This window comes from Phaseolus vulgaris, chromosome 3 (genome assembly GCF_051622355.1).
Source record: "Phaseolus vulgaris cultivar YP4 chromosome 3, ASM5162235v1, whole genome shotgun sequence".
Classification (NCBI taxonomy): Eukaryota; Viridiplantae; Streptophyta; class Magnoliopsida; order Fabales; family Fabaceae; genus Phaseolus; species Phaseolus vulgaris.
Genome location: NC_143500.1, coordinates 2,985,847 through 3,000,125, shown reverse-complemented (window position 1 = coordinate 3,000,125; position 14,279 = coordinate 2,985,847). Strand labels below are relative to the sequence as shown.

The 14,279-nt window shown below is 29.0% G+C and overlaps 2 protein-coding genes across 2 annotated transcripts; both read right to left on the bottom strand.

Annotated features, from left to right (window-relative positions):
* Positions 1-2,706: 2,706 nt before the first annotated feature.
* LOC137806076 (peptidyl-prolyl cis-trans isomerase CYP21-4) lies at positions 2,707-7,542 on the bottom strand. The gene is made up of 8 exons (XM_068606010.2): positions 7,403-7,542; positions 6,636-6,786; positions 5,995-6,034; positions 5,702-5,752; positions 5,494-5,579; positions 3,787-3,912; positions 3,519-3,669; positions 2,707-3,088 (listed from the first exon to the last, which is right to left on the bottom strand). Exons 2-8 carry the CDS (start codon positions 6,779-6,781, stop codon positions 3,002-3,004), a joined length of 687 nt encoding a protein of 228 aa, XP_068462111.1. The 5' UTR covers positions 6,782-6,786; positions 7,403-7,542; the 3' UTR covers positions 2,707-3,001.
* Positions 7,543-8,455: 913 nt separating this feature from the next.
* On the bottom strand, positions 8,456-12,588 carry LOC137805726 (uncharacterized). Its single transcript, XM_068605659.2, has 2 exons — positions 11,856-12,588; positions 8,456-8,918 (listed from the first exon to the last, which is right to left on the bottom strand). The coding sequence occupies exons 1-2, from the start codon at positions 12,526-12,528 to the stop codon at positions 8,569-8,571; spliced, it is 1,023 nt and encodes a 340-aa protein (XP_068461760.2). The 5' UTR covers positions 12,529-12,588; the 3' UTR covers positions 8,456-8,568.
* Between the last annotated feature and the right edge of the window lie 1,691 nt (positions 12,589-14,279).

Sequence of the window (14,279 nt, the reverse complement as noted above, 5' to 3'; positions counted from 1 at the left end):
TAAATTATATTAATTTCCTTTGAAGTTTTTTCAAATTATATATATACACAAACATCTCCTTTATTTTTAAAACATTAAAATAATCATTTTGAAATTACATTACACTTCTTTAAATTTTAAAGGCATTACACATGCATCCCTTGAGTAAAATTAATTGGAAGCATAGTAAATTTGGGAAAGGAAATTAAAGAGTAAATGAGAAATATGTGTATCATTGACTAATTGAAAAAGAAGAGTAATGTTAAGGGTGTTTTGTTGGAGGAAAAGCATAATGATGAGAAGAAGAAAAAAAAAAGTATCTTAGTACCAATTTTTTTTTTTTTTTGTTTAAATAAACAATCTAAAAGGTCAAGTAAGATATTGTAAATTAAAAGAAATAAACAATTGATCCAATAATGACCAAGTATCCTAACAAAATCTCTTTTAGTTGTAAAGAGATTTAATTTACTTTTTACTAAAACAACTTTTGGTTATTTGTAATAAAATGAAACTAATTAAAAAAATTATACACTTTTTATTTGAATTATCAAAATGTTTTTACTTGCTTTTAATTTCAACAAAAAAATACAAAAAAAGGAAATCTTTTTTAATTAACATTAGCATACAAAAGGGTTATTTAATTTAAAATATTCTTATTACATGTGTAAAAGGGATCAATTGGGTATTCATAGGTGTTTCTTTAGTTAAATTTTATTAGATAATAAGAATAATTAGAAGCTTTTGTAGTAGAATATAAGTAAATATATAAACACTAATTTTATTTAGGGATTAAAAGCGTAAAAAGAGGGACATAGGAACCTTGAAACATGAGAATAGGCACATGTACCCAAGACATAAATGTAAATGAGTAAGGGGTGAAAATTATATGAAGTATGCATATGGAACCCAAAACATATAAGCATTTTTTAGCAAAAAAAAAAAAACTCAAAATAAAGATAATGTGTTTCAAATGGAATAATGAGTGTAGGAGAGAGGGTAGAGGGTAGAAAAATGAATGAGCAACAAGACTCGGGTGTTTAGAATCATTAAAAAACCTATATGCAAACATAATACTACTTGGATTAAGTTAACTTAATCAAATCATATGTTTAACACTTAATTAACTCCTAGTTAATCTTAACATGCGGGTGGTTCCTTAAAATTAGGGAAAGACACATGATAACTCCTAAAATTAAAAAAAAAACTCATCATTACATCTCCAAAAGACACATGTGTTGCATGAATTAATTAAAAGTCATATGACGTAGTTACAACCATCATTATTTATGAAAGTGACATACGTTCGTTAGAAATTTTTCATACAACTTCTACACTCATAAATTTTGTTCACATAAGTGACTCTTGGATTAAAAAATATTTCAAGAGAATTAAAATATGTTCTATGATCTAATAATTTACCATCAATTTTTTTTCATATCTTCTTCCACTTCTCCTACTTCTTTCTTGTGAATCTTTTTTTTTCTTTTTCCTCTCCATTCTTATTTACGTCATTGCTCCAACCCATTTTGATGAATATCAACAAGAATAAAACATGCACACTTTATACTTTGGATTTAATTTAGCTAATCATAACTTGTACTAGGCATGACATTTAATGGTGTTTATTAGTATGATTGACTTTTGTGACACTTTTTTATATAATTACAATGATATAATTCAAATTATTTAGACTAATTACATCAATCATGTGATGTTTGTTATACTAATTTGGTCATGTGATGTTTGTTATACTAATTTGGTAGCAGAATCTAGAAATAACAAAATGGAAAAAAAATAATGTATTAATGAATTTCGAAAAAAAACATAATTTAATATAAAGTTATTAACTCGGGTAATATTTACTAAAATTTACTAGTATAGTTTAATTCTATATGTCTCTCTCTATATAACTCACCAAAAAACCTTATTAACTTACTTCTTTTTTGTAATTGTAAATTAAATAATGGATTATAATGATTCTATACTTAATTTTTTCTATTGTTTAATAGTTTTAGTTTTCAAATAAAAATAATAGTAATACACAATTAATAATAATAAAATATTATTAATAAAAACAAAATAAATAATATTAATAACAAAATCTATACCAGAGAGAAGATACAAATTCTTGGAATTGCATTTTTGTGTGATTTTTAATTATACTGTTTTATCATTTATTCAATTGAAGTAATTTTAATATTAGACATGATACAAACATAACTATACAATATCTTAATCCAAAAGTATCCTCCTAACCTCTAAACTAAAAAATAACGTATATTTTCCTAACTTTTATTTTTACAAAATTATTATTTTTTATATTTTAAAAATTGAAATATTTTAATATAATAAAAATATGGAGACATATTTAAGAAATCACATTTGTTTTCACTAATAAATAATATCAAATAATTCTAGAAACTACATTTTTCATTCTATTTCTTTTTAATCTTTACTCAATTTTTCTTCAACTTAATTTTATTTTCACTGTATTTTCATTATCTTATTTTCTCTTCTACACCCTTTGTTTTTTTCTTGCTATCATTACCATTGCATTGAGAAAGTCTTGATTACAAATAATGCTTAGCTTACTTTGTGCACTTATTGCTATTATAACTAAATAAATATATGAATTAAGCATGATTACAAAATAGATTACAGAGCCAATATTTCTGACTTTGTCCTAAAATGGTGATTAATTGAAACACTATACATGAACTGCATTGGTAGGCAAAAAAATAATTTCTTTATCTCAATGTGCCTCCTTTGAGGTTACAAATGAAGTTTAATGCCAAAAAATATATATAAGAGGTGATATCACCAAACTGGCAAGTGGCAATCTTCTTACATAAATCCTGCTGAAACATGTAGCTAAAACTGCATCAAAGATCAAAAGTTTCATTGACAAACCTAAAGTGAAATCCTTGAGGTTCTTCATCAGTGTAGAGAGGATTTTACCAAACATGTTATCAACAAAGTAGGAGAAAAATATTTACGATTCTGATTCAGGCAGAGAGAGCCTTCACACTATCTCTTTAAGAGCCACATCAAGTATCCCAATAGAAATTTTTGGTTGGTAATGTTCATCTGTATCCACTTCTTCAATTTCCTGGCATAGGATTGTGAAACTATCAGTATTAACTGTAATCCTGAAATCCAGTGTTGATTTTGAAGAAAGAGTGTGTGTGTTCAAATCAAAACTACAAAAGTCATATATAAATTAAATTATATTCACATGACTTGCCATGTTTTCATTCCCTACCTAATGTTACTGTCTTTAACCAAGTTATCCATGTGTCAAGATAAATATGGTATTGACTTCTATAACCATTATGGCTTATACATCATAGTATTTATATACACATGCAAATTGATGAATCAGCTAATAACTGAACAGAAAAAATTATTTAAAATGATGTGCAAAACACCTTAACCAATAAGAGTAGGAAAGGACATAACCAGCAACAATAGAAAAGGAAAAACAAAAACTCAGCATACAATATCAGACGTGATAATGAGAATTAAGCAGATTCAGCCACCTGAACAATATCCTCTCCCTTGATGACTCGGCCAAACACGATAAGCTTTTCACTTAGATCTGGTATTGGTGCAGTTGTGATGAAAAGATCAAATCCTTTGTTGAAGTAATTACCCTTCGAAGTTCCAAGCATGAATGCTTCATGTCTCATACTAGTTAATCATCACAATATTTAGTATTAGAAAAAATTATGCAGCTCACAGGTAGATTATCAATGGTATGAGATGATATGGTAAACATCAAATTGCAAATAAACAAAAAAAAAACACCTTGCATATTTCTTTCCTAACAAGTTCCAATCTTCAGTAGCTCCAGGCCCTTTGTTATGACCTGCCTGAATTACATAGTGCTTAATTACTTGGTGAAAAAGCATCCCCTTGAAGTGCCCTTTTTGACTGGAAAATTAAAAAATTTAAGTTTGGTTGGAAGCATGAACATGATACATTCAAAGGAATTTCATACAGCACACCACTTTGAAATAAACAAGCTACTAACACTAACCGATCCCTATAAAAGTTAATATATACCCATAGAGCTGCAGGATTTAATCTCTTCATTCAATAGAGAATACTCATTTCAGGCTGCAGATGTTATGCTGTATATCCAGCAATATAGCTAATTAGCAATGCTCGAGGTTATAGCATTCAACTTTATTTTCAAACCTGTTACATGGCTTTGTACTACTTCCCAGTTCCTTCATATTCTCCCACACTCCGTTAAATATTTGAAAAGCAGCACTCAACCTCTTAGAAAGGACCTTACTAATAATCCCTTACCTTGAATGTTCTATATTAGACACTCAAGTGAGGAAAGAGGAATTCATATATAACAGTTCTGAAAAAAAGAACAGTAAAACCATTGGATCCTGGAGCTGTTTCGTTATCCATACTCCGGATAGCTCTCTGAACTTCCTGCTCTTTTAAAGGCACTTTGTAATCATTAGTCCATTATCCTGAATGGACTTCCGTACAAACTTCAATGAACACAGTCTGTCGGAATAGCAGAGCTGTACAGAAACAGGTAATTTCAATTGCAAGTAGCGATACCAATGTCTCCTCCAACAATAAGACTCCCATCCACAAGATACTTATCTACTTTTGCGAAAACATAATGTATACTTTGGGTCTATTTGGATAATCTTCTCCTAAAATACTTCAAAAGAAAATAAGAAAGAAAAATGGAAAAACTTCTCCATTATCTTATAAGATACTTATCTTATCATAGAATTGACTTATAAGATAAGATCTATATACACTTATATACTATAATTTGGTTATATTTCCAATGGATACGGGGATCTCCAATATATCCCCTCATTCTGAGAATTGAACATCTAGAACGTGAGATTAGATATTTGTGGATGGTCCAATAGTGGGTGACGTTATAAACCCAAGAAACCTAGCTAGAATAGACTTTGACACCATATTAGAAAAAAAACTTTAAATCTAACTCGACCTCACAAAACCGACTAATGAAGTGAGGTTTACACCTATTTATATACTATAATTTGACAATATCTCTAGTTGATGTGAAATCTCTAATAGGTTTAGTCAAATTGTAGACTGAAGTGAACCACCATTGTCCTCTTCCTTTATTACCAAGACCAAGAAAATTTCATCAACCAACTTTTGAAGCCACTCCAACACCCTATAAGACTAGCTTGTAGCATAAACTATATGCCCTAGAAGATGAGAAGCCTTCCAAATCGGTGAAATCCATATGATCAAACTAAAACAATCTACCTCCACCTATTTAGTCTTTTAGGCTTAATTATTTTGGACTTCCAATAATCTAATTACCATAAAGCATGAAATTCTTCATCTTTTCCTTTAATGCTCTCCCCGAATCACAACCAAGAAAAATTAGTGAATGAAACTGAAAAATGAGTTCGTACCAAGCAAGCCCCAAAACATTCATCAGCCATCATTTTAATTTATGGGAATATAGACAGGATTAGGGGAGAACCAAGTACTCACCATAAATCTATGAATTCATCAACAACTTCAGGGGCACTTTCCTTATAAAGTTCTACTATAATAGAACCTTTAGAGGTAATTACAACCTATGATAAGGAAGAAATGAGTATCCATTTTGTAAGTTAATAATAATTTCAATTGACAAGCTCCTAGAACTTTGAAAAAACAAGCTAATGTGATCACGGCAGCATGGGGAATGGAAACTTACTGCATATCCAGGTAGATCAGATTTTTTGGATTCCACAAGTGTATTTTCATCCTGCAGCAAAATTAGTTACTAGAAATTATTAGATTAATCAAGGATCTAAGGAATATTCAGTATTTATTCACTGATGAGGAGGGAAAAACCTTGTCTTTCCAGCATCCTTATCTCAAAGGAAAAAGATAAGTAAAATACATGTTTGAATTATAAACTTAGAAACACGTCACAAGATACCAGAGAACCAATAAATTTAAAATGGATATAAAGTTATCGAAACCCTTTACAATATAAGTGCGTACCTCAGAGACTGATATGTAGTTCTCTGGTTGAAGTCCTGTCCTGAATGCAGCAGGTAATATAATGAATTATTAGATAACAGACAACCTCTTTTGAAGTTCATTTTGTATGAGAAAATGAAACACGTACTGTTTAATGTTAATCTCCATTTCTTTATTATCACCTTCTCAGAAACCATATTACAAATGGATGTTCCATTTAAATTCATTTTTTAATAAGTTTGAATCACTCAACAAATGTAAGAGAAAAATGGAAAAGCTTTTGTACATGTTGACAAACAAATATTGACAGAACAATAAAGCCAAAAACTGAAGTGTCATCAGCAAGCAAAAGGCTCAATTCAATCATTACACCAATAAAAAATGACCAATAGTAATAGTATCCCAAAAATTCTCACAATGATGCGGAAGAAATACAGACTAATCTCAGACAAGCTAGAGCTGAATTTGAACAAGTATTCATGTGTATAATTTCGTTAGTAATTTTTTATTCAGGAAACAAGTATCGTGTATCATTTGTCGCACTATAAATCTGCCTTCTCCAATGTCTATAAAATAGTGAAACACATAAGCATGACAAGAATCAATGTATAAAATATAATAGTGGTGGCACTTATGCGAGAATTTTCTTCCTTTTTACTAACCTGTTGAACCAATGTCTATAAAACAGGAAATACATTAGCATGACAATAATCGATGTACAGACTATAATAGTTGTGGCACTTATGCGAGAAGGCCCCTTCTTCCTTTTGCTTTGCTGTAGAAGAACATGAGGTTTGATCCTCCCCATATAGCCTAATCATCAATTTCAAGTCATCAGCAATTCAAAATCGAAATCTTCCAATTGAAAAACACATCAACCAAATGAAAATCAACATGACCACCAAAGAAATCACTGAGTTTATTCAATATCATATCACCAATTCGTGTTATTAACTTCTAAACATGTACCAGTTTAATTTCTATGCATTGTTAGTGTAAAAAATCTATACAGAAATCATATATAGGTATGACTTTTAAAGTAATTACTGTAAAACTCAACAAAATTACAATACAAGATAACTGTGATTAGATGACTGAGTAACTCAACGGTTAAAAGCATAAACCACCAAATCCCATGACTTAAAGTTTGAAACTTTCAACATGGATAAAAACTTTCCTCCAGTCTCAGCCAATTCCCATTGCAAGAAACTTCCTCTGAAACACAAATTAACATCCAACCAAAGCATAGACAGTTGCAACAGCTAAGGTTTTGGTCTCAAACAAAAAATGGTTCAACGCTAAGAGAAAAATAAGCAATACCCATTATTTATGAGAACTCAAATGTGGCATAACCCTTCTCCTACTACTTGTATAGTCAGAAGAAAACATGCAAACAAAACATGAAAATGCAAATAGAGAGAAGAAAGACCTTAATGAAATGGGAAGGAAATTGAAGCTGCGTGGATCACAGGAAAAAGTGTGTGTGAGAGAGAGAGAATGAAACAAATTGAAGGGTATTGTGTTGGATTTGTAAAGAGCGGAAATTGAAGGATGAGGGAAGCACGTCAATGAGTTTGAAGGAAGAGACATGAACCAAATTTGAAAGATAAATGCGCTCTTATTGATGAAACTGAAAACACAAAGCTCACCGTTTTGCTGTGTCCCTTTAACTTTCTGTTTTCTTTTTCTTTGTCAACTAAACAAATACTATATAAATAATAATAAATAATGCAAGTTATATATTAAACCCATTCTTGAAAAAAAAAACACAATAAATATCAAATTTTATTTAAGAATATTTTAATATTGATATTTTTAATAAAATTATGTATAAATTAAAATATATTAAACATATTTTATTTAATAATATTTAAATCTATTTATAGTTTTTTAAAAGATATTTCATTCTTTTTCAACTTATACTCTATTATCTATTTTCTTTTAAGTAACGGCTCACTATTTAATTGTTGTGAAATTGTTTTACTTTTTTTTATTCCATTCTTTTTCGTATGTTTCTTTTCTTAGTATAACTCTTGTCAAACATATACTTATTTTGTTTTACATCTTATATTCAATAACTCTTTTTTTTGTGTCTTTTTTCTTTTACACATTGCTTAATTTTCTTTTTTTCTACATATAAATTTATGTATTTTTAAAACAAAACTTTTAAATTATGTAGCACAGAACCTCACACTAGTACGACCTGGATACGGATACAAAAAATATATATAATTTCTAAAATATAAGATACAGAGACACGAATCTATATATTATATAATTATAAATTATATAAATTGACAATAAAGATTTATGTGTATATTTTTTTGTTTTTTTTTAAAAAGATGTTTTTCAGGTTTAGTTTAGAGTTTAATATGAGAAATTTAACAATGTGAATTAAATATTTCATCGTGCATTACCAATATATATCGGTATTCGATGTATGTGTACAATAAATACACCATTTAATTTAATAGATGTGTACCTCATAACTCATCAACCAATTTGGTTTATTTTCACAAATGTTTCAATGTGCACTAATCCATTACTAAAACAAATTATAACTAACATTTATAAACTATTTCTTGCCCTAAAATATTAGGAAGAACATGCATCACCATCATCGTTTCCACCAGCATGATCTTTGTTGATGGAAGTGATGAGGGACTGAATGACAGCAATGAGGTTGGTTACTGCAGAAACAAGGTTGGTGATTCCTTGGTGGCTCACTTGGTCTCGTGTTTGTTGACTGTGAAGAGCTCGGTGATGAAGGTCCATCATCTCTTGGTGCCTCTTCTCCTTCTTCTCCTCGCAGCTCCCAAGAGCTTGTGCCAACTCTGATGCACTCTGCATGATGCTTGATCCAAGCTTCTGCTCAAACTTCCTCCGTTTTGATTCTGAGTTATCGTCCTTGTGTTTGTTTTCTGTGCCACTTGATTCTGATCCCTCTGCAACACCCATCACATCACAACTATGTATAATCACTATATACCAGTGGAAGATTATAAAGATAAAAAGCTTTTGCTTCTAAAAACAAAATTTTAATGTTGATAAAATAAAATATTTTTCTAAAAAAAGTTATCATTAGATATAATTATGAAATTTAACATCTAACATAGATTAGAAATAGGAATTATTAGTTTATCATTAGATATTACTATCAAATTGAACATCTAACTTAGATTAGAAATAAATATTATTATAAAACTTGATATTTTAGTTAAATTGTTACTTCTGATTTTAATAATAATGTATTATTATATATATTTAATGAATAGAGTTTTTTTAAAAGAAAAATAATAAATAAAGTTAATAATATATTATAATTACTAAATATATAGTCAGTAAGTTGCTTATTTCAACAAATTTATTCATGTGAGAGAAAAAAAAATCATTTGTAAGGTGAACTAATTTGATGAATAAATTAAAAATATATATGGAACTTTCATAAATTAGTTTAAACATAATCATGTCATTGATGTGCTACTATACTTAATTACCAGCTTTTTTTAGTTTAATTTTTATAAATTGAAAAACAAAAGTGGTTGCTAAGGATGATCAATGAGTTATTTGATAATATAAATAGTTTTCTATGAATATTTATTGACATTTTTTTTTCTCAAATTTAGAGAGAGAAAATTCTTAAGATAAATTTTGTATCTCTTAACAAAGTTTGTTTTAAAACCTAAACAAGATTTTTTGGAACTCAATTATGAATGTGTACTCTTCTCAATATAACATTTATTTAATGAAAACTAATTTATACATAGTGGTTTATTTATGATTACAAAAAATAATACATAAAATATTACATCAAGACATGTGTGTTTTATTGCAAATATCAATAAATGTGCTATAAGACCTAGAAACATGCTAGGCTAGTTTTTCACATAATGAAGATGAATAATAACTATCTAGTTTGTCATTTATTTCAAACTGAAATCATTCAAGTGAAACATCTTCCATCTCAATTTTAGTGATGTCTCTTTATTTATTTTTAATAAGTTAAATAAAATAAAATAAAAACAATTTCATGCATAAGAACTCAAGAAGACCACATAAACGCATAAGGGTAATGTTATGTAAATTGTTGTAACATTCCACCTCAATTAGATATAAAAATATTTTATAATATATAAGTGAGTATAAATCTTATCTTATGAACTAGTTTTATAAAGTTAAATTAGGTTTAAAATTGACTTCTTAAGATGATATATTTTAAGAGAGTTTTTTGGGTTTATCAGATCATCCGTTACCAGACCACCTATAAATATATAGTCTCACACACGAGTTGGAAAGTCTCGACATGAGAGGATGTATTGGAAAATTCTATATCGATTAAAAATAAAGACATTTTATAGTATATAAACGAGTACAAACATCACCTTACAAATCAATTTTATAAGATTAAATTAGAGTTAAAGTTATTACATATAATTTTCTTCTATAAAGATTGATATATATTATTATATGATATATTACTCTTACAATAATATTTTACTAATTAAATTCATGGAACATGTATTAATAATGTTTAATAAATATTATACTAATATGTAATGTTTTAGTATCATGAACAATTTTATAATATATCATGGCTTGAACATTAGTAATGAACCAAAGCAATTTTTTAAAATTCAAATAAAACAAGACAAAGGTGATTAAATTATTATATGAAATTAATTTTTTCAACTGAAGTAAGAATTGAACTTTTTATTATTATTATTACTAGTAAGAATTAGGTATTCCATTAATCATTATAATTAACATTAGGGGATTAAAGAGGTAAATATTGGTTAATTATGTTGGCACAACCCACAAAATCCAAGACATGATGATATCTATCCACTAGTATGCATGATGGTACTTTTCTATAGTGGAGATCCATTATTCATACTCTTCTTTTTCTTTCTTTTTTTATTTTTTTAAAAATTAATAAAGTCTTGAAACTTAAATAAAACATCTCTTATGATTCAAAAAGTAAGTATATATTTTTTTATCACTAGTTTAAACTTACATTTTTTATGAAACTTAAATATAATTCTTATAATTAGATGAAAAAAAAGTAGAAAGAATGGTCAAATTAAAAAGAATCATGCACAGTTTATTTTGAACTGTGTTAGTACGGTGTTGTTAGTGTTTTTGTTTTAGCATTAGGCATTAGGCCCCAGGTATACCCTAAAAAATACTGACTGTACTTTACCAAAAAGAATAAGGTCCTATTAAATGTGCCAGTGTTTGCAGACAGTACAACTTTGACCAACATCAAAACAAAACACAACACATCCAAAACTTATATTAAAATAATAATAATAATGAATATACATGCATAATGATCATATAACAGATAAAACATACATATATTATAGTCTTTATTGTAGATTTTAATTTACTTGGGGGAGGATTAATTTTAATAATACTTTTTTTCTACTAAACTAAAATTAATATATTCTTTTACACGTGAGTATTAAAAAAATGAAATTAAGTTAATTAGTAAGATCAATACTAGAGAATCATTGTTTATTTATAATTTTTAAAATAAAGAATGAAAATGTAGGGTATTATTTTTGAACCACTCTTCTTAATTTTTTTTAAAAATATATTATTAATTATTCTACTAACTTAATGTTTTTTTATCAACAACTTCAAAGGTTATTATCCAACCAACAAATTCTCATTAAAAAATTAGCAAAATTCTTGTAAAGGAACAAATCAACTCTACATAAAACTATTAATTAACTAATTTCATATAAATCAAAAGATTAAAACACTGATTAAAGAAAAAGAGAAAAAAATTGAGGATGTTTTGGATGTGATCTACCACCAAACTTTTAACTATGTGTTAGGGTTTAATGTTAATTAACTATGAGTTGTATATGAATTACCTGAAATAGGAGGAGTAGTGGAGTCAACCGGCGGTGGTGGAAGAGACGGTGGTGGCAATAACAGCAGTGGCTGAGAAGCCACCGGAGCTGTCTGGGAGAGTGGCTGTGAGTGTGAAGCTAACAATGGCACATGTTGTTGTTGTTCCTGTGAAGGTGAATGGACAACGTTAACAACAAGATGGTGTTGGTGATGATGATGAAGTTGTGATGAAGTGTGTGATTTATTGTTCAAGATTTGTGTGACAGCTTGGTAGACTTGGAGGAGCATGTTGGAGGGTAGTTTCTGCTCCTTGCGCTGGTGTTTCTCCATGGTCCAATAAGATCGAAATTCGTTGTTGTTCGAAACATGCGATGATGAAGATGAGGATTTGGTGGCCTCGTACTCTCGAACCTTCTTGTAGTCACGTAAGAGGTTGTCCCATTTGTCGTTGCACTGGTTCTGGCTCCTCAAGCAGCCGTGAGTCCAGCAATAGTTCTCCACCCACTTCCATCTCAGTTCACCACTGTTTCTGGTGGAAGAAGAAGGAGAAGAGGAAGAAGAAGAAGGCCCTTTGAGCCTGCGTTCATCGTCGAGCTTCTTGGCTGTGATGAGAATGAGGGTTTCTTGGAGGGTCCAGTTACCCTTGCGGTATTCACGAGCTATGGAAGAAGGGTGAAGAGTAGGTTCAGACATGGTTGGTTGCTGTTATGGAATGTGGCATGAGATTTTGAAAGAGATGTGGGAAGGTGAATGTCTGAGTTACTGTCTGTGTGTTCAATTTGTGTGGGGACAGAATATATATATATATATATATATATATATATATGTATGTATATATATGTATACCTACAAAAATAATGAAAAGAGAGAGTCTATTAATGTGTATATTATTTACTCATTTATTTTTCAACTAAAGTAGATATAACAAGAACTTAAAACATGTAATATTGTGTTTTGTATTATATATAATTTTTAATATGTAAGGATTGAGAAAAATAGTTTTAAAGTAAAAGTGGTACAACTAAAATGGTATTTGAATATTTTATTATTAAAGTTAAAAGAGTATATGAAAAAATTCAGTTATTTAGGTTTTATTTTAAAAGAACCATCATCTATTTGAAAACTCCTTTTTCCTTTCCTCGGTCTTCTTTTTAAAATTCTGATTTTTTTCTCGTCAGTTTGACGATCGGAGTCCACTATATATAAGACTCCTGATAGTACAAGACCGTTCGATCAAAATATTTAATAGAGTAAGTTCATTTTTGTCATTCTCTTTGAGTTAAATTTTGAACTTGTTAGGTTTGTCTCCACATAGATTTTGTATGTGACTCTTTTAGCTTCAGGGTTAATCTATGTTAGCTCAGGGTCTTATTGATATTGTTAGATTTTTTATAACGACTTTGTTGTACATGTTAAGCTACCCTTATACTTTTGGTAAGTTTGGAGTTCTTAGTGAGCTTTTGTTCAAGTTCAGGTAAGGATAGTTTAAATTTTCAATAAAATCCTAGACTAAAGGATCTGGATGTGGGGGTGATGTGGTCACCAGTTCCAAACTTTTTTTGTAGGTTTGATTGTCTATGAGTAACCCTGAATATTGTTTGAAATAAAATGTGAATATGTTGATTTTGATATGGATGATTTATGGTAGATGTTTTTGTTTGAATCTGAAAAATTGGTTGATTTGTATAGTTTATATAGTATAAGTTACTTTTGAATTGAAAATAGTTATTGAAATTGTTTTCATTTGACTATGAATGATGAAATTAAGCATAATTATGCAAATTTCTCTGCATATCTCGTTCAGACGAGCTAATTCTTGCTCAAACGAGAATAAAATGGAAAGATGAGGTGCTCTCGGGTCCGTTTTCGTCAAAGTGAGAAGAAATCTCGCTCAAGCGAGACCTGGATGAATTTTTGGGTGCTATCGGGTTCAATCTCGCTTAAGTAAGAGAATTTTCGCTTAAGCGAGACCCATTATCACTCAAGCGAGATGATTTTTGCTCAAGCTAGATTATGTGGGAAAAAAATTAAAACTGAAATTTTATCTTTGTTTTTAAAAGGTTGGTTTATTTCTGTTTTATAGTTTTACTTATAAATTATGTAAAATTTTGTTTTATGTATATTTAATTGAAAAATCCTTTAATTAGATATTTATGTGATTATTGGATGAATATTTGTGTGGTTTGAAATTCTAAGGTTTGGTATGATTTAATTGTGTGATTTTGGACATTGTGAGATGTGGAATATAAATCTTAATCAAGACATAGTATTTTCAAGAAAGAAAATATGTGTTAAGATTGTTTATGATGTGCATTGATTAGGGATTCGTCTAAAAGGAGATATCCTGACTCTCTTGATATACTAGAGTGAGAAGATTATCCGGTGTTGAGAGTCGAAGGAGGTTCATATGATTTTGTCTGCGGTTTGAAATAAAATCTGGTTTT

What these genes read in the sequence shown, in the direction of transcription:
- LOC137806076 (XM_068606010.2), bottom strand. Translation starts at nt 6,781, where the DNA reads ATGGGGAGGATCAAACCTCATGTTCTTCTACAGCAAAGCAAAAGGAAG. An exon ending in GATGAATTCATAGATTTATG is followed by an intron (nt 3,913 to 5,493) that starts GTGAGTACTTGG and finishes TTAATTTTCCAG; the next exon opens with TCAAAAAGGGCACTTCAAGG. An exon ending in AGGGAGAGGATATTGTTCAG is followed by an intron (nt 3,089 to 3,518) that starts GTGGCTGAATCT and finishes ATCCTATGCCAG; the next exon opens with GAAATTGAAGAAGTGGATAC.
- LOC137805726 (XM_068605659.2), bottom strand. Translation starts at nt 12,528, where the DNA reads ATGTCTGAACCTACTCTTCACCCTTCTTCCATAGCTCGTGAATACCGC. An exon ending in CACTACTCCTCCTATTTCAG is followed by an intron (nt 8,919 to 11,855) that starts GTAATTCATATA and finishes TGGGTGTTGCAG; the next exon opens with AGGGATCAGAATCAAGTGGC.